The 19,353-nt window shown below is 45.8% G+C and overlaps 1 protein-coding gene across 2 annotated transcripts in view; it reads right to left on the reverse strand.

The window, feature by feature from the left end:
* EYA2 (EYA transcriptional coactivator and phosphatase 2) overlaps nt 1-19,353 on the reverse strand; it is a 256,403-nt gene that overhangs the window by 129,540 nt on the left and 107,510 nt on the right. For both annotated transcript variants that reach the window (XM_032606781.1, XM_032606780.1), the window contains exon 5: nt 17,858-17,974. In XM_032606781.1, the coding sequence (XP_032462672.1) occupies nt 17,858-17,974 (117 nt within the window). The remainder of the gene's footprint in view (nt 1-17,857; nt 17,975-19,353) is intronic.

Genomic DNA, 19,353 nt, shown 5'->3' on the forward strand with positions numbered 1-19,353 from the left:
GAGACCTGGAGAGGTTTGCTGAAGAGCTTGGAAGGGGGCCCTGGTTGACCCAAAGGGAGACAAAGACACGCACAGAGATGGGGATCACCAGTACAAAGTAGCAGGGGCAGCAGATATGCCCAACCACCAAAGTTCCAGCCTGGCCACTAATTCTCCAGGGGAACAACCCATACTCTGGGGCAGAAAAGGTACAGAGACTGCGAGCTTCAGAGGAGGTAAAAACAGTGAGATGATCTAATTGCCTGTCCAAAGAGCAATGGCTAAATACCATGATTTATCCATATGAATAATAATAGCCGACACTAATGAAGTGCCCTGACTCTTCCAGGCGCTGTCCTAAGCCGCATGCACGACTACCTGGCCTCCAGATCCACAACAGATCAGCTACTCCTAGACCCCATTTCACAGATGAGAAAACCAAGTCTCAGAGATGGTATTTGCCTGCAGTCACACAGCCAGTAAGTGGTGATGCTGGGATTCCAACCCAGGTGCTTGGTTTTCCTCATGGAGCAGTTGGAGGCCAGAAAATAGAATAATCTGGGTATATTTGAACTGACTTTGAAAGACCTTCAAAACATGTTATTTAGTGAAAAATATAAAAGGCAGTTTATAAAACAAGATGAACAGCAAGGTACGTTTTTTAAAAAAGGGAATTTTCCAGTTGTGGGAGGAGAAACATGCACACACACGCTTGCACGCGCACACATACACACACACACACGCAAGCACAGAGAAGTTCCAGAATATACAACACTAGTGTTATTATGCGATTTAAAATAAATACATGAAAAATTACAAAGCAGTATAAAAAGGCAGGTGGATTAGGGTCTGGAGGACGATGCTGCCTGCCTGGGGCACGTGGAAACTATTGACTAGGAAATGATGCTGAAAGAGAGAAACTTCTGCTGAGAGAATCAGAGAAATTCTCTGCAAGCTTCCTCAGATCAGGGCGAGAGGCACAGGTATCCAGGGTGGGATATGGGCTCTGGTCCCCCTTTACTAACTGAACTTTTAGGAGCAGAAAGGATCTGATTTGCTCTAAGGGTACAAATTATGTATCCATAGCCTGGCTCCGTCCTGCCTTCGGCTTCTGAGTGAAGATGGATTTGCAGTATCTGTCTAACTGTGTCTCTCCCCTAATCAATGGCTCCCTGCCTAAGGCTGTGTCCTCCCTTCCCTTGCTGCCCACCCCTTAACTACCCATTTCAATCCCCAGCAGAAGGCCCACTGCCCCGGGCTGGGAGCAGACTGCTCCCTTCTTTTATCTCTGAGGAGTTGCCATGGCAGGGACTTGTACCTTGAATAACTCTCCATTTTGTGTGTCTGTAGTTTTTTGCTTTTCGGTTCGTTTTTGTTTTCCTTTTCTTACTCCCCTCACCTCCTACCCCTTGACCACAATTATCAGAGAGATTTATTCTGCCACATTTTCAACAGATTTTGCAGACACCGACCTTGGTGTGGGCTCAATTCCAGTTTCACTGACATCTCAGAACTAAAAATGAAAACAAATGACACCAGAGGGACATGTCAAAGCCCTTCTCTGGGTCTCTGTTCCTTCAGGAGTGAAAGGATAAGTTGGGATGATGCTGAAACCATGCAATTGGGACTTGAACCCATGGTCTTTTAAAACTTTTTTCTTTTAATTTATTTTTGGCTGCGTTGGGTCTTCGTTGCTGCGCACGGGCTTTCTCTAGTTGTGGCGAGCGGGGGCTGCTCTTCACTGCGGTGCACGGGCTTCTCACTGCGGTGGCTTCTCTTGTTGCTTCTCTTCTCTAGGCATGCGGGCTTCAGTAGTTGTGGCTCGCGGGCTCTAGAGCGCAGGCTCCAGTAGTTGTGGTGCATGGGCTTAGCTGCTCCGCGGCATGAGGGATCTTCCCGGGCCAGGGCTCGAACCCGTGTCCCCTGCACTGGCAGGCGGATTCTTAACCACTGAGCCACCGGGGAAGCCCCCCATGATCTTTTCAAATTGAGATCACGCATCTGGTCTCAGGACTTAATGAATCTCAGGTTCTTGATGTCTCATCGCAGAAAGAATTCAGTGAGAGACAAAGTGACAGGTAAGAAGTGGATTTATTTAGAGAGAAACACACTCCACAGAGTGTGGGCCACCTCCGAAGGTGAAAGGCCCTGAAATATGGGGTGATTAGTTTTTATGGGCTGGGTAATTTCATAGGCTAATGAGTGGAAGGATTATTCCAACTATTTTGGGGAAGGGGTGGGGATTTCCAGGAATTGGGCCACCGCCCACTTTTTGGCCTTTTATGGTTAGCCTCGGAACTGTCATGGCACTGGTGGGTATGTCATTTAGCATGCTAATATATTACAATGAGTGTATAATAAGGCTCAAGGTCTACTGGAAGTCAAATCTTCCACCATCTTGGACCTAGTTGGTTCTAACCAGTTTTCGTCATGTCCTATGGCTATGTCATTCTTCTAAAGGTTGTGCCCTGCCCCCTTCCCTCTTGTTTCAATTCTAGAATGTTCTGAACAGAGTCTCTGGGACCTGGTAGGTGTTGTTACAGGCAAGTTCTGTGAATATGGGCTCCAATGTGCCTGCCCTAAAGACCCTGAGGGAGGGGAGAACCTGGGGTGGGGTGGTGGCCGGAGAGACCTTCCTCCTGGTCTCCATGCATCTTTCATGAGCCCCCTATAGTCCACTCACCCCACAGTAGCCGACTGGTCTTTCTAATATGCAAACCAGATCCCCCTCCCTGTTTAAAACCCCCTGACGGCTGCCTGGTCCTCTCAAGATGAAACCCAAACACCTCCACGTGGCCACAAGGCTCTGCAAGATTTGGCCTCACCCACTTCCGACCTTATCCTCTAGCCTCCTGCACTCCAGCCACTGGGCCTCCCGTCTGTCTGGGACACTCATGACCCATGAACACCTTTCTTAATTTCCAGGTACCAGCTCTACTGTCACCTCCTCAGAGACCCGCTGTGCCCACCCCCCAAATTAGACCCTTCTTCCCCAGTTTCTCTCCGATAAATCTTCCTGTTTATTTCCTCCAGAGCACTCATCACTGGCGACATGATCTTGTCATTTGCACATTACCTTGCTCACTGTCTCTCACGGACTGAATTGTGACACCCCTCACCCCTACCCTCATTCGTATGTTGAAGCCCCAAACACAATGTTGGGAGATGGGACCTTTCGGGAGGTAGTTAAGGTTAAATGAGGACATAAGGGTGGGGCTCTAATCCAATGGAACTTGTCCTTAAAAGAACAGAGACACCAGAGATCTCTCCTCTCAGGCACGCGAGGAGAGGTCACGTGAGGACACAGCGAGAAGGTCGCCATCTTCAAGCCAGGAAGAGACCTCTCGCCAGAAACAATCTATCAGCGCCTCAGTCTGGGACTCCCCGCTCTTCTAGAACTGTGAGCAAATACATTTCTGTTGTTTAAGCCACCCGGTCTATGATATTTTGTTAAGGCAGCTAGAGCAGAGTGTATCCTCTCCTTGGTATAGAACTTCCATAAAGGCAGGACTCGACTGTTAGCTCAGGGCTGTACGCTGGCTGGCACCTAGCACGCTGCCTGAAGCAGGGCTGGTGCTCATGAATGTGTGTTGAGTGAATGACAGATGGTCTTTCCTGCACATATAGCCACCTCTCCCCACTGCCTGTACTTGCCACTGTGTAAACCAGTGGTTGTCAAGGGCACTGTGGTACCAGTAGGGGTGCTTGGAAATTGCGGGGACACAGTAGCATTTAGTAGGTAGGAGACAGGAGTGCTAGATATTCTGAAATTCATGGACTAGTGCAGAAAAATGAAGGATTTTCCAGGTCCTGCCTGACTTTTGAATATCTGACCAGACAGTCACATAGATGAAGACCTGGCTTTAATGATCTGATCCTACAACACAGGGGTTGGCTAACTACAGTCCCAGGGCCAAATCCAGCTCACCACCTGTTTTTAAATGTAAGATTTTATTGGAAAACAGGCTTGCCCACTTATTTACATATCATGTATGGCTGCTTTCAAGCTATAATGGCAGAGTTACAAGTAATTGGGAGAGAGATCTATGGCCTGAAAAGTCTAAAATAGGTACTACCTGGCCCTTTAACTAAAAAAGTTTGCTAACCCCTGTCTTAGCACATCAGTTCATTTTACCTGTAAATACAAAGGACTTTCTTCCCCCTGCGTTTTAACATTCACTAAACTTTGCAGTAATGCTACTATAATGTGTTCGATTATTCTTAATCGACTGTTTGACAATATTCAATTATGCTATGTAGAAAACAAGAAAAAGATATGGGATGCAATTGGAAAATGGGCAGAAGACCTAAATAGACATTTCTCCAAAGAAGACATACAGATGGCCAATAGGCACATGAAAAGATGCTCCACATCACTAATTATTAGAGAAATGCAAATCAAAACTACAATGAGGTATCACCTCACACTGGCCAGAATGGTCATCAATAAAAAGTCTACAAATAACAAATACTGGAGAGGGTGTGGAGAAAAGGGAGCCCTCCTACACTGTTGGCAGGAGTGTAAGTTGGTGCAGCCACTGTGGAAAATAGTATGGAGGTTCCTCAGAAAACTAAAAATAGAATTACCACGTGATCCAGCAATCCCACTCCTGGGCATATACCCAGACAAAAATGTAATTCAAAAAGATACACGCACCCTTACGTTCACAGCAGTACTATTCACAATAGCCAAGACATGGAAACAACCTAAGTGTCCATTAACAGATGAATGGATAAAGAAGATGTGGTACATTTATTCAATGGAATACTACTCAGCCATAAAAAAGAACGAAATAATACCATTTGCAGCAACATGGATGCTGCTAGAGATTACTATCATGTTAAGTGAAGTGAGTCAGAAAGAGAAAGACAAACACCACATGACATCACTTATATGTGGAATCTAAAATATGACACAAATGAACCTATCTACAAAACAGAAACAGACTCACAGACACAGAGAACAGACTTGTGGTTGCCAAGGGGGAGCGGGGAAGGGAGAGGGATGGACTGGGCGTTTGGGGTTGGTAGATGCAAACTATTACATTTAGAATGGATAAACAACAAGGTCCTACTGTATAGCACAGGGAACTATATCCAATCTCCTGGGATAAACCAGAATGGAAGAGAATATAAAAAAGAATGTAGGCGCATAGCACAGGGAGATCAGCTCAGTGCTTTGTGACCGCCTGGAGGGGTGGGATAGGGAGGGTGGGAGGGAGGGAGACGCAAGAGGGAAGAGATATGGGAACATATGTATATGTATAACTGATTCACTTTGTTATAAAGCAGAAACTAACACACCATTGTAAAGCAATTATACTCCAATATAGATAAAAAAAAAACAAAAAAAGAATGTAGGGAATTCCCTGGCAATCCAGTGGTTAGGACTCAGAGCGTCCACTGTGGGGGGTCACGGGTTTGATCCCTGGCCGGGGAACTAAGATCCCGTATGCCTCATGGCACGCACCACCCCACCAAAAAAAAAACAAAAACCACTACCGAAGATAAAAGTATAACTGAGTCACTTTGCTGTACGGCAGAAATTAGCACAACACTGTAAATCAACTATACTTCAACAAAGAAAAAAAAATTCATTTCCCCCCTCCCAAGAAAAAAAGAGATAGGATGGATGAAACAAAAGAAGCATTATATAAACTTAGGCAAGTAGCTTGTGAGATACGGGCAAAATTCTAAAGATGTGTTAAGAACAGAGGAAAAGAAAGTTAGTAACCTTGTATGACGCATTAAAAATAGAATGAACGGAACATGTGATAAAAAGGATGGAAGAGACATAAGTGTTACTTATATAGAAAGGAGTGAAAGGAGGAGGTCAACCTTAAACAGTAGGAGGAACCCGTTTCTGCCATCTCTACACCGACAGTTACGTCAACCCCAAATTGGCCACCCGCTGATGACAACCAGTCTGTGCCACTCTGGCCCCAAGCACCCTCTGCCCTAGAGATATAGCTGAAAGTCACGGCTGCCCATGAGGGTACCCAGAGAGCTACAGTGGAACCAGGCAGATTGCCCGTCTCCCGTACAGCAGGGTGGGCTGACTCTCCAGGTAACTTTCACCTGATGAGCCCCTCGTTCAGCTTGAATTCCAGTCCCACTGACCACACACACCATCATCAGGAAGGCTGATGGGGCTGAGAGAGAGAGACAGGACGTACACAGAACCCAGGACCCAGGCCGTGTGGCCCTTCCACCTCCATGTACCCTGTCCTAAATGGGTCAACTCCATCTCTCTTCCCTTGTTTTTTTTTTTTTTTTTTTTTTTTTTTTTTGGCGGTACGCAGGCCTCTCACTGCTGTGGCCTCTCCCGTTGCGGAGCACAGGCTCCAGACACGCAGGCTCAGCGGCCATGGCTCACGGACCCAGCCGCTCCGCGGCATGTGGGATCTTCCCAGACCGGGGCACGAACCCGTGTCCCCTGCATCGGCAGGCAGACTCTCAACCACTGCGCCACCAGGGAAGCCCTCTTCCCTTGTTTTTCAGTTTAAGTCGATTTAATAAACCATGTTATCTGAGCATCTTAATTTGTTCTATGAGTCCATCCCTATGACCTCTGGGGGAACATGTCCCTGAAGGCTGTCACTGCTTCAGGGCCATTTCCCAAGGATGCCACCACTGTCAGTAGAGGGATCGCTGTCCTTTGGTTTGGATTTTTCCAAGGCTTGTCTACTGTTCTGAACTTCACGTTGCCGACGGCCACACTGCTGGCGATGTCTGGGCTGGCCGTGTAGCCCAGCTTGTCAGCCATGATCTTGTGAGTCTTCACATGGGTCTGTCTGACTATTTCATTATGTCCTCTAGTGGGGTCATGCCTGGGCAATTACATGTTCAAAAATACAGTTTACAAATTACTTTCTTTATTTTACAGTAAGGGCATTCTGCTTGACTTAAAAAGATACATGTAAGTAGGTTAAATTATGTACACATTAAATTTCAAGAGAGTGAAGGGGCCTTCTAGGACATTTGTTATAAAAAGGGGGCACTGGGTCTGATGGGGTTAGAAACGTGGATGTAAACAGCCCTGGTGTCCAGGCTGCTCTCCACTCAAAGACCTCAACTACCTTCCGAGGGAAACTGGGCTTGAAAATGAAGCTCCTTCCCTGGGCTCCAGAGAGAGACAGACCAGGAGCTTCCTCTCCCTAACGGTCCAAATACCTCCCGTCCACACCCCACAATCAATCCATCAGCAATTCCATACTCAAAATATACCCAGAATCTGACCACTTCTCCCCACCTCCACCTCGACCTGCAAGTCAAGCCTCCATCATCTCTCACCTGAACTACTGCAGTCACACTTCCACACTGGTCTCCTGCTTCATTCTTGCCCTTGCAGTATATTCTCTACGTGGTGGCCGGAGAGAGCTTGTTAAAACTAAGATGTACCTTGTCACTCCCCTGCTCAAAACCCTCCACTGCTCCCCATGTCTGATAGTGAAACTGAGCAGGACTCCGTGGGGCTCCTGGGCACAAAAGCCTTTCTGTGTCCCCCATTCCTTGTTTGTAGGGGACAGACTCCAGCCTCTGTGACCTTTCCTGAGTCCCAAAGGGCAGATTCAAACAGTTGCTAATCAGGGAAGGGAGGGGATGCAGAGACAAGGGAGGAGCAGCCCAGAAACAGTAGCGCAGCCTTGGGGCAGGTTCCTGGTCCCACCTCAAGGAACACACATAACAGTATCTTTCGAGCTCTTTATAGAACTAAAACCTCAATAAATGGAAGATGTCAGTGCTCTTCATTCCAGAGAAGACCACCCGAGGCCAGATTAAAAGGAACCAGAGAAGCTCATGAGACCAGATTAAAGGAGTGCAGGCCCTACACACACCCTAATCTTATCGGCAACCCCACCCTTAAACCATTGCTATAAAACTCCTCACCAAATCCTCCCAGGTTGGGACACACAGTTCCTGAGGGCAGGAGCCCGCTGTGTTCCCCTTTGCCTGGCAAAGCAAAAAAGCTATTCTTTTCTACTTCACCCGAACTTTGTCTCAGAGATTCCATTCGGTGCCGGTGCACAGAGACTGAGTTTTCAGCATCGGTACTCAGAGCAGAAGCCAAAGTTCTCTCAGTGGTCACACAGGGCCTTCCTGAGCAGCCCTCCCGTCCCCTCCCCTCCCCTCCCCACTACTAGCTACCCTCACCCAACTCCAGCAGTAACCAGGTTACGAGTTAGTTTTTAATCACCCCTTAGAATTGCACTGCCCAACATGGCAGCCACCAGCCACATTTATGTTTACATTATAATTAATTAAAAATCAAACAAAATTGAAACTTCACCTCCTCAGTTGCATCAGCCACATTTCAATGCTCAACAGCCACATGTGGCTAGCAGCTACCATATTGGACAACACAGATAAAGAACGTTTCCATCATCACAGAAAGGTCTGTAGGCCAGCGCTGCCTTAGTGCACTGTTGTTTATAAAAAGCCTTCCTGATCCCCAAACTAACTCTCAATCTCTCCAGCTGTTTTCATCGGTCACCTCCAGCGGTTTTTGGAGATGTGGGTGACCAAATCAAACTTGTTCTATGACCAGAGGAAGAGACCATCCATTTAACCTCGATATGTCCTAAATCCAGCAGACTTCAGCTCAAGTGGGAGGCAGCAAACCCACCAACACACGTGAAGGTGGCGAGAAGGTAACCAGCAGGGTGGAGGCACTGCATGGTACAGGAGCGCTAACAGGTATCAGAAAACCTCACCCACGTCATCGTGCGCAGAAGAGTTGCTGATTCACACCAGGAAACCTGACCTCAGTCCAGGAACCCAAGGGATGCCAAGCCTGGCTCCTGTCTTGACCGACACAGTGAGACCAGGCAGACTTAGCCTGCTCAAAACTAGCTGAGCCAGGACAGCCTGAAGGTCGCTGCTGCCCAGAAGAAACAGGGAAATACCTGACTTCACACACCGGGTTCCAACTCAGCTATAACCACACCCACCATTCAAATCTTCTGGGGCGTGCCTCACTGGTGAAATAAATCAGAGGTGGGGACCAAAAATAGTGATCTTTCCAGCTCCCCAAGTCATCACTTGGCTTGGAATTTTCTCCTTCCATTCCTGGTCTCACAATCTGTGGTTCAATTAAGAAAATATGGAACCAGATTACAAGATAGAGGCATAAAGAGCAGCCTGATACATGTCTGTCTGCTTCATAAGGTATTTTAAAGAGAGTGTTTAAATCCATTGTCAATATTGAAAAAGAATGAGATTTTTACATTAAAATATAGTTTTGAGGATTACCTGGAAAAATGGAAAGATCTGGCCTCTCTGGGGTCCCATTCTAGTGTAGTAGCAATGAGCTAAAGCTGAAATAACACCCCCCAACCCCCCACCAAGTCTGATGGGTGTGTACCCTCCAACTGCCACAGCCCTTACCACTCCCTGTAACAGTATGCCTAGCTCACTTCTCTTTTATTTACAAGAATCACATCGGGGAGGAGTTTAATTCACAGAACTGTAGAATCACTTGAAAAAGAGTAACCATTTGTTTCTGATTTGAGACAGTAGACATTTCATTCCAGGGTGCCATTTGATTTGTTTTGTTTGTTTGTTTTTGCTGCTCTGACGTTTCTTCCAGTGTTCTCTGCCACACCAAAACAAAGACAAAAACAAAACAAACACCCAGAGTCAAACCTGTCAGCCTTTTCATGGATGACGTCTGGATTTCTGAGTCATGGTTACAGAAGCCTTTTGCATTTCAAGGTTATAAAAATTTTGTTCATTCTTGTTCTAGTACTTTTATAGTTTTACTTTTGATGTTTAAACTGTTGATCCATTTGGATTTTTTTTCTGGTATATAGTAATAGGAATGGATTTTTTTCCCCCCCCGATGGCTAACCAGTTGTTCCAGTACCATTCACTGAATACTCTGTCTTTTACCACTGACTTAAGGCGCCATCTGCCCCATGTGCTGAACTTCCTGACATGTTTTGCCTCATTCTGGACTGTACGTCCTCCTCTACTAGTCAATCAGTCTATTCAAATACCTGAACCACACTATTTTGATTATTGAAGCTTTATGTTTCAATACAGGTATGCTTAGTACCTTACCACTCTTCTTTGGTACAGTTTTTCAAGTCTAATCGCCTAGTTCACAGAAAAGGAAACACAAAGTGGTCAAAGATCTGAAAAGATGCTCAACCTTGTACGACACACCTAGAAATTAGTAGCACGCTGAGATACTGTTTTTCTTGTGCATAAGATTGGCAAAAACTCCAATGTTAGATTACACTGGGGTGGCAAAACATGTACTCTCAGACACTGCTGGCGGGAGTTTAAATTGCTAGGATACCTACGGAGGGTAACTTGGAGATATCTACCACATTTAAATAGGGACTTTCTCCTTGACCCTGAATTCCACTTTTGGGAACCTGCCCATCAGATATACTTGCAGAAAACCAAAATGATATACATATACGGATATTCATCGCCATATTGGTGGTAATTGCAAAAGACTGGAAACACCCAATAAGGAACTGGTTAAATCATTTACAGCACACCATTCAACGGAATAATAGGCATCCGTGGAAAGAATGAGGAATCACTTTCTATAGACTGACTTAGAAAGTTCCCCAAGGTATATAGCTAACTGAAGAAAGCGAAGCGCAGACAGTGTGTATAGTATGTTAGCTATGAAAACAAAAATATATACAAGTGTTTTTGCTATAATCTGAGAGGCCATACGTTGTGCAAAATTGTGCACTAAAACAATGGGGCCTGTGGGAAGAAACAGGGTTGAGGCAGATTGCTCAAAAGCAATGCAACTTAGTAATCACAGCATTAACAAAAGCAATAATAATCCCAATAAAAATAACAGCACAGTGAAAAAATAAAGACGTAAATAAGTACTATACAGAGAAGTGTCACATTAAATACAGGACTTCCCCTTAAAAAGGAGGTGAACGTATCTTGATGGAAGGGGGTATACAGATGACAGAGGTGTTGAACTATGGAAACAAGGGCAAAATGCACAAAGATTGGGGGAAGCTGCAACGTAAGTTCTTCAAAAACAGAGCACATGGCCAAATTGAGGTCAGAGGAAAAATACGGGTCACCCGAGACTGAACTGTATTCCTACAAGGCTTGTTGCCTTTACCTGTGCTACGTATTTTGCATTCAGCTGCTGTTACCATATGTGCTGGGAAAAAATGCCAATGAATCAATGCAGCAGTACCTCCAGTTCTGGCCAAGACTGAGTCCCAGGGACTGGATTTACCCTCCAACAGGAAATAGTTTAAAAACTAGATTGCCAAGACATTGGGCATCAGATATGAAAGACAATGATCCTTGAGAGAGAGGAAACAAGTGGTGACTGTAAGACCGTCCCACTGTAGAGAGCTTCCAAGGAGGAGGACCCAGGTGGTACCCACTGATCTCTCTGAATTGAGGAGATGGAGCTGCAAGTCCAGAGAGGCCAAGGTGGTCAGAATTCGCAGAGCAGGGTACCAGAAAAGAGAGGGCTGCACAGAGAGAGTGCGCTGAAGATTTGCAGAGAGTTCCCTGTGACAGTTCACTTGAGAACTGACTAGCACATGCCCGTGAAGAAATCAGTCAAGGTCAGGAGAGAACCACTTGGTAAGATCAGAAGGAAAAATCCTCAGAGCTCATAACAGAATTGGGAACAGTTCCTGTTCCCACCGGCCCGACTGGAGAACCTCATAATTCATGGGGCATCGGGAGGAATACTCAGAAAGGTGTGCCTCAGTGCTGGGAAAATCTGCTAGGCAGAGACAGCTCTAGACCAGATGCTGCTCTCCTTCCCCTGAACGAAGCTTAAAGCAAGACTTGAAAGACCCAATCTACTTCTATGTAACAACTGCATCTCGGAGCAAAGCTCAAGAATATTCACAGGAATACAAAGCTATCCAGCACCCAACAAGGCAAAATTCACAGGTCTGACATCCAATCAAAACTTATCGAACATGCAAAGAAGCAGGAAAATATAACTTATAATGAGGAGAAAAATCAATGGAAACCTCAAAATGACACAGATGACAGAATTAGTACACAAGCACATTAAAACAGTACTGTATTCTGTCTGTTCAGGGAGCCAGAGGAGACATTGGACATGTTAAGTAGAGACATGGAAGGTAAAAAAAAAAAAAAAAAAGACCCAAACCAAACTTCTAGAGATGAAAACTATGTATAAGATGAAAAAAAATGACTGGAGAGTAATTAACAAGCAGATCAGATACTGCAGAAGAAAAGATTAGTGAACTTGAAGACATGGGGGGGAGAGATATTTGAATAATGGCCAAAAATTTTCTAAATTGGATAAAAACTATAAACTCTCAGATCTAAGAAGCTCAATGAACACAAAGCACTAGAATCACGAAGACTCTACACCAAGACCCATGAAAATGAAATTGCTTAAAACCAGTGATAAGGAGAAAATCTTAAAACAAATGAACCAAGATACCTTTGGAGTTATACTGACATCATTTCCTTGTTTATGAATCACATATGAGTTAGTTCTTGTCACAGAACTATGCAATATAATAGACTGTGTTCATGATTGCTTATATTTGCAGAAGGAAATTCTGGATGGCTTCGCGAGAGCCTAGCACAGTGGTTAAGTATTGGGGATTTAGAAGCTGAATGGCTGTTGGATGAGGGTGGCATAGAAATTTCTGTAGATGTTTAAAATAGATAAATGCATAACCTGCTCAAAAATTAATATAAAGGAGTAACTTTAAATGTACCTTTATTTTCTTATTACAAAAGGAAATACATTGGCAGGAAGGGAACTAGGGAATGATGGCTAATGGGCATGGAGTTTCTTTGGGGGGTGATGAAAAGGTCGTGGGATTAAGATAGTGGTGATGGTTGCACAACTTGGTGAATACAGTAAAATCATTGAATTTTACACTTTAAAAGGATGAATTTTATGGTATGGGAATGAATCTCATCAAAAAATAAATTAACTAAAATACAGGAAAAAAAAGGAATACATGCATGTTCATCATCAAAAAAATTACAGAGTCAAAGAATTTTAACACAGGAACGGGTCTCATGGTCATTACATCCAGGGCTTCCCAGTGAGCAGAGAACGTTAGTGTGGGCAGAGGGTCCCTGTTCAAGTCTACCTGGGAAAACTGACTACTGAATTCTCTTGGAGAGTCACAAGGTGCATCAGTCTGCAAAGGCTCTGAAAAGTCCTGGAGTGAAGACATCTAACTTCATGCTACACACCATTTACCAAATGTGTTTGATGTACTTGACAATGACCTTCCCCAACCTCTTTATTTTTCAGTGAGTGTGAGCGCTAGAGCTGTGAAACACAGATCGTGAAAGTTCAGTGACTTGTCCAAAGTCGCACAGCTTGCTGGTACCAGAAATGGTGCTAGATTTCACAAGTCCAGCACAAACTGACCTCAGAGGTCTTGGGCTGAGACCATTAGCTTAGACCCTTCCACTGGACCTTTGGTTTTCCTACACATCCTCGAATCACACGTTTCCATGTTGCTCCTAAATGGCTCACGTTGGGTTCCGAGGTCAGTATTAACAACCCCTGCCTTTGGTAAATACAAAAGTAATTTCCATAGAAAAAGGCGCTTCCACTGTTTTTAAGGCCCCCCTTTAATGCAGATTTCACCAGAAGGGGAGTTGATGCTGATGTGGGTGGCTCAACAGCCTCAAATTGGTATTCCTCTTTTCTCTTACCAAAATTATTTCCTGAAACTAAGAGTTCAGGAAAGAGAAGTGAAGTTGGGAAAAACATAAGACCCTCAAATCTGAAACTAGGATAAAAATAACATTTTCCATTTGTAGAGCACTTAGTTTGTGCCAGTGCTGTTCGAAATATTCCACACACATTAACTCATTTAATTATCACGGCACCCCACGCGTAGGTACTACTCGTATCCCCATTTTACAGGGGAAGAAACCGAGGTACTAGGAAGTAACTCAGCTCAAAGTCACAAGCTGGTACATGGATTGCACAACTGAGAAGTGAACTCAGCCCGACTTCAGAGTTACTGCTTTTAACTCTCATGTTACAGAAGCAATGCAAGAAATAATAAAAAGTACACCCAGCCTTGATGGGGATGTGCCCATGGCCGTTCCATCTAGTCCTCCAACAGCCCCACGGGGTCATCTCTCTTGCTATGATGCTAGTTCCACAGGTGAGGAGAGCGAGGCCTGGAGAAGCCAAGCGCCTCACCCAGGTCATGCCTTGGGACACAGCCTAACTGCAACCGGGTCCAGGGCTCTTAACCCCTCTGGGGCATCAGCAAGTTCTTACACCACACTCTCAAGATGTTTTCTTCTCTTTTTAATCTTTGTGGTCACTTCCGTGAACAGCAGTGTTTTCGCAGGAGAAGCCAAAATGGAACAACAACAAAAATCAAACCCATAAGAAATACACTTCAGCTACAAAAAACTCCGGGTGAACTTAAAAAAAGAAAATAAACAACCATGAAAAAGCTAAAGGAGTGCCACGAACTTCTCTCTCCTACGTTTCCTGCACATTAGGTGGGGGGCAATGCTATCTAAGCAGATACAGATCTCCAACCACGGCCTTGTGGCAGGGGGAGAGGGCAAGATGGCTCTGCTGAAATGTTTGGAAGTTTCTGAGATCAGGTAGAGGACCTAGGGAGAGGTATCCCAGCTTACTTAATGCTTGATCTGGGACCCTACACAAGCCACTCTGCCGCCATGCCTCAGTTTACGCATCTGTAAACGATGGAGTGGTCTCTCTCTACTCAGGTTCTTCTTGCTTCTATAAAATGATGATTTTAATTCTTAGAAAGGAAAAGGACTCAGCTCGGCTTCTGAACGTGGACCAGTTTTACGCCAAGTCGATACTTTCAGGCCTAAAATTCAGTCTCAATCTCCTTCTTCATTCCCTTCTTTGTCCAAAAAACTAAGCTCAACCAATGTCTTCCATCCTGAAATGCAGAGAGTAGTTGGAGAGTTTATTTCTCCTCTGGAACAACTTGAAAAAAAAAAGTTAATAGGAAGCACATGGGCATGGTGTGTGAGCCTTCTATATGTTTGTGTTTGAAAAAAAAATACTTAAGGAGGAATATGTCAGGCTTGCAAAACGCCTGGGCTGTCTCAAGAGCAGTTTATGGCCATTAGCATTAGACTGAAGGCAGTTAATTGGGACAAAGTCCAGCTGGCATTTGGGCCATGAAGACGATAAGAAAATAACCTGGACTATTCCCGTGGTAGGGTGGGAACAGAGCAGCAGATGTTTTTCCATTTGTGAGGGGCTGATGGGGATGGAGGCGGGTTGTGGGGTCTAGGCCAGGGCTCATCCACAGAGGATCATCTTCTAGATGGATCTATGAGAGTGTGGAGGGCAGGGTGGTGTTGGGATTACGTGCCTGGGCTCTGGAGTGGAACCACCTGGCTTCAAATCCCATTGCCACAGCCATGTGACCTTGGGCAAGCTACTTTACCACGTTGTGCCTCAGCTTTTCCACCTGTAAGATGGGGATAATTACAGAACCTACGTCACAGGGCTACCGGGAAGATCCAGGGGAATGGTGTATACACAGAGCTAGGGCGGTATCTGGAGTCCTGAAGGAGTACAGGAAATAGCACTTGGAGGACACAGCATAGCCTCTGGAATTCTACTCTGAATCCCAGCTCTCAACACTTATTGGCCCTGGGATCCTTGGGTAAGTCACTTTCCCTCTCTGAGCCTCGCGTTCATCATGTGTAAAGCAGAGCTGATGCGGCCCACCTCCTATGGCTGCTGTAAGGACCAGAGGAGAAATAACATATTCTCTATGACCCAGTCCAGGGAGGCCTACTGCTTCACTTTCCAGCCTCATCTCCCCTACTCACTACACCCAGATTCATGAGACTCCTTTGGACTCTTTCAACACTGTGAGCCTTTTCCTGCCTCCGGGCATTTGCCCTTGCTGGTCCCTCTGCCTGGGCTGTCCAGTCTCCAGCTACTCACAGGCTGGCTTCTTTCCCTCACTCAGGTCTCCCTAACCGCCTGGGTAGCGCCCATCACCACTCCTTTCATCACGGCCCATCACACCACCCTGCTTTGGTCCTTCACACGATTTAGCACAATCTGTAAGGATCCATTTACTTAATTGATCACTGTCTGTCTCCTTAGAAGCCCTGAGGCAGTCAGTTCCATTTCTATAAAAAGAGCTGAAAAAAACTGGTTGAGATGGACCCAAATGCAAGTTCAAGTTCACTGTCTTCACAAGCCTTTATGATCAGGATTGTGTCATAATTCACTCTCCATTTGAGGAGGGGTCACAGCAGCTTATTCCCTTCAGTGGGACTCAGAAAGACCGCCCAGGGAGACAGAGATGACAGCCGAAGCAGAGGAGGCAGGAGGTACCATGGCGAAAAGCAGGCTTTGAGTGAGCATTGGCTTGGGAATTCACCAGGCCCCCAAGAGACTTGATGCAACCTGTTTCCCACTGCACTTGCAATAAGATCTAAGCTCCTTGCCCCGACGCTGGGCAGGTCAGGCATTCCCTCCCTCTCTGACGCCGTTTCTCCTCCTATAAAGTGGGAATTATGCCAGAACCAACACTTTGGAGTGTCGTGAAGGTTGTATGAGATGATTAGCCACCTCTTGTGGCACGTGGTGAGTCCTTGGTCAATGTTAGCTGATGGTGTCATCAACAAACTCCGTTGCAGATCTTTACATGGAAGCTATTCCAAGGTCTGGGCGTTAATGCTCATCACCCCCTTTCTTTTACGTACCCCTAAGATCACTTGCTGTCTCTTCACAATGCTTTTTCCTGAAAGGCTGCCCTTGACATCCATTTAAATTGTTTCCTTAATTAAAAAGACGAAGCAGCAACGCCTGCAATTTTTTTTTTTAAAGAAAAGTAGCATCGCGCATTAGCCCGCCTCCTCGTCATTGCTCTTTCGGTTTTGCATAGTACTTTTCAGACTGTTGGTGGTCATTTTTACCAGCTTTCATGAAGAAAAAAAAATACCAGGGTGAGGATCCCCCAAATTACTGCCACCAGCCCTCTGCTCCATGCATCAGCTCCAACATGCTCCCCATGGGGCACCAGAGAAGAGAAGGGGCCTTTGGAGGGTAACAGAGTGCAGGTGGGCACAGGAGAATCCAGCAGGCCGGTTTCTTAGGGTATGCAGGGTGGGAGTCACACACTGGAGTTTCCTCCCTTTCTAAGGCTACCCAGTGGGGATGCAGAGCCCAGAACTTCCTGCCTGGAATAATAGCTCCTTTACCTACTGTCCAGTATTCCCAACACCAGGCATTTCTCTGAGCCTACAATGGACTTGCCTGTCCCATCACAGTTAAAATCAAAGCCAACACCTTCCCTCAGTCCTCAAGGCCCTGCATGATTCGGCCCTGCTCTCTCCCCAAGGCTCTCTCCTCTCACATGCCCCTGACCCTGCTTCCGCCCCACTGGCTCCTATTCTGTGCCTCGAACACATTAAGACACTTCCCTCCATACAGCTTTTGCAAGGGCTGTTCCCTCTGCCTGGAATGCTCTTCCCATAGGTCTGCACATGGCTGGTTCTGCCTCATACTTTGGGTCTCTGTCCAATGTTACGTCTTCAAAGAGCCTTCCCCGATGACTCTATCTAAAGGTACCTCTCCCACCTCTCCTGACCCCTCAACTATTCGTCACTCTCTATCTGAACACCAACCACTTTTATTTGCTTCATCACATTCAACACCTCTTATTTGCTGCCTTGTTGACTGTCAGTCTCTCCCTCCTGCCCTGTAATTGCCATGAGGGCAGAAGTCGTATCTCCTCTGTCCACCACTGCAACTCTAGTACTTGAGATAGATCCTGGCACACAGTAGGTTCTCAGTAAAACTGCTAAATAAACGAATGAACGACTGGACACCCAGCTCAGGCAGCGCCTTAGAGACGGCAGGGAGGGGCCGCAGCGCCACACTCACCGTGCATCTGGTAGGTGTACGGGCTCTGTCCAGTGGGGGCGGTGCTGAAGCTGGAGCCATAGCTGAGGAATCCACTCTGGCCAGGGGAATGGTTCAAGCTGTCTTCTGTCTTGATGCCTTGGAAGGAGGAGAGAGAAGCACCAGGCACACATAATTAGGATGCTTCCTTGTCCCCCGCAGAAGAGCTACTGCGTCAAGACAGCACGTGGTTTTATCAGCTTCCAGACTGGTTGCAAACTGGTGGTTTGCGAGCTGAAGTTAGCCTACACACGTGTCTTGCTTGGCCTGCGTATTTTAAAGGAAAATCTGAAATTGGTTGTTTTCGTTTAAAAATCAGGAGATTTCTCCAAAAAATCTAGACTTATGGCTTCTCTTGAGCAACAGGATGACCTAGAAACCTCATCCCTGTGTTCGCGTGTGATGACAGGCTGCCCCCGTAGCTCCCGATTTGTGTGTTTCCCAGGTCACCATGGAGCCCATATTGTCTCTGAGACATGGAGGCTAGTTTTAAGGTACTATTTTTTCATTGCAGTTTTTTTGGTGTTTTTTCGTCCTAGGACACGTTCAAAAGTGCGAAAGGGAAAGGCAGGCTAAGAGCGTCTCATGTTTTGCACATGCAGTCAGCTTCAGGCTTCCTGCCTGGCCCTGAGGGTAGTGAGTTTACAACCCCTTACTCCAAGGACTAGCTCCATGTATGGCTTAAAAGTACATCAGGATTTGGGGTGAAGGTATTACATGAACCATCTCTCCTCTGTAAAGATGATGCCCCTTCACCCTAAGACACACTCCCCGCTCTTCTCATGGGTGGACCTGCTTATCCAAAGGCCACAGTTATAAATCTGCCTTCTGTTTCAGCCAAACTCTGACATGCTTCCCCAGGGCATGGGCACCAATTCCATGAGCCACTGGCTGGAGAAGGAATTGTATTGAGGGAGGAGGCTGACCCGCCAGTAGCCCATACATTGTATTTTTATTGAAAATATAATCAACTTTGCTTACCTTTGTCTTATAGGTGTACGATAGTATTTCAATACTATTTAAATTTGAATTTTTAAAAAAGAACTCTGCTAGTTCTGGGGATGGTTTTGTAGCTATGGTTTCCCTCCTTCTCACCCATTCACCCCCATAAATAAAGAGAATGCTTAGCGAGGTAAAAATGATGGATTTTGAGTCAAGTGGTCTTTGCTGGCGTCCGGGATGGTTTGCTTCATTACTTGGTGACCTGGACAGTTTCTCCTTCAACCCCAGCCAGGAAGTCCCCTCCCTTATGAAATAAGATGCTGACCCCCACTGGCAGGATTGTTGGCAGATGAAAAGAAGGGGAAAGAATGAACATATAAAGCTTTGGGTGAGGTACTTAGAAACACACACCTCTTTCATCTTCACAACAATCCCATGAGACAGGCAATATTACTTTCCCTATTTTAAAGATGTGGAGACTGAGGTTCAGAAAGCCAGGTCACCCGATCAGCTTCTTGTAATCAGCAGGTAACTCT

Source organism: Phocoena sinus, chromosome 15 (genome assembly GCF_008692025.1).
Source record: "Phocoena sinus isolate mPhoSin1 chromosome 15, mPhoSin1.pri, whole genome shotgun sequence".
Lineage (NCBI taxonomy): Eukaryota > Metazoa > Chordata > Mammalia > Artiodactyla > Phocoenidae > Phocoena > Phocoena sinus.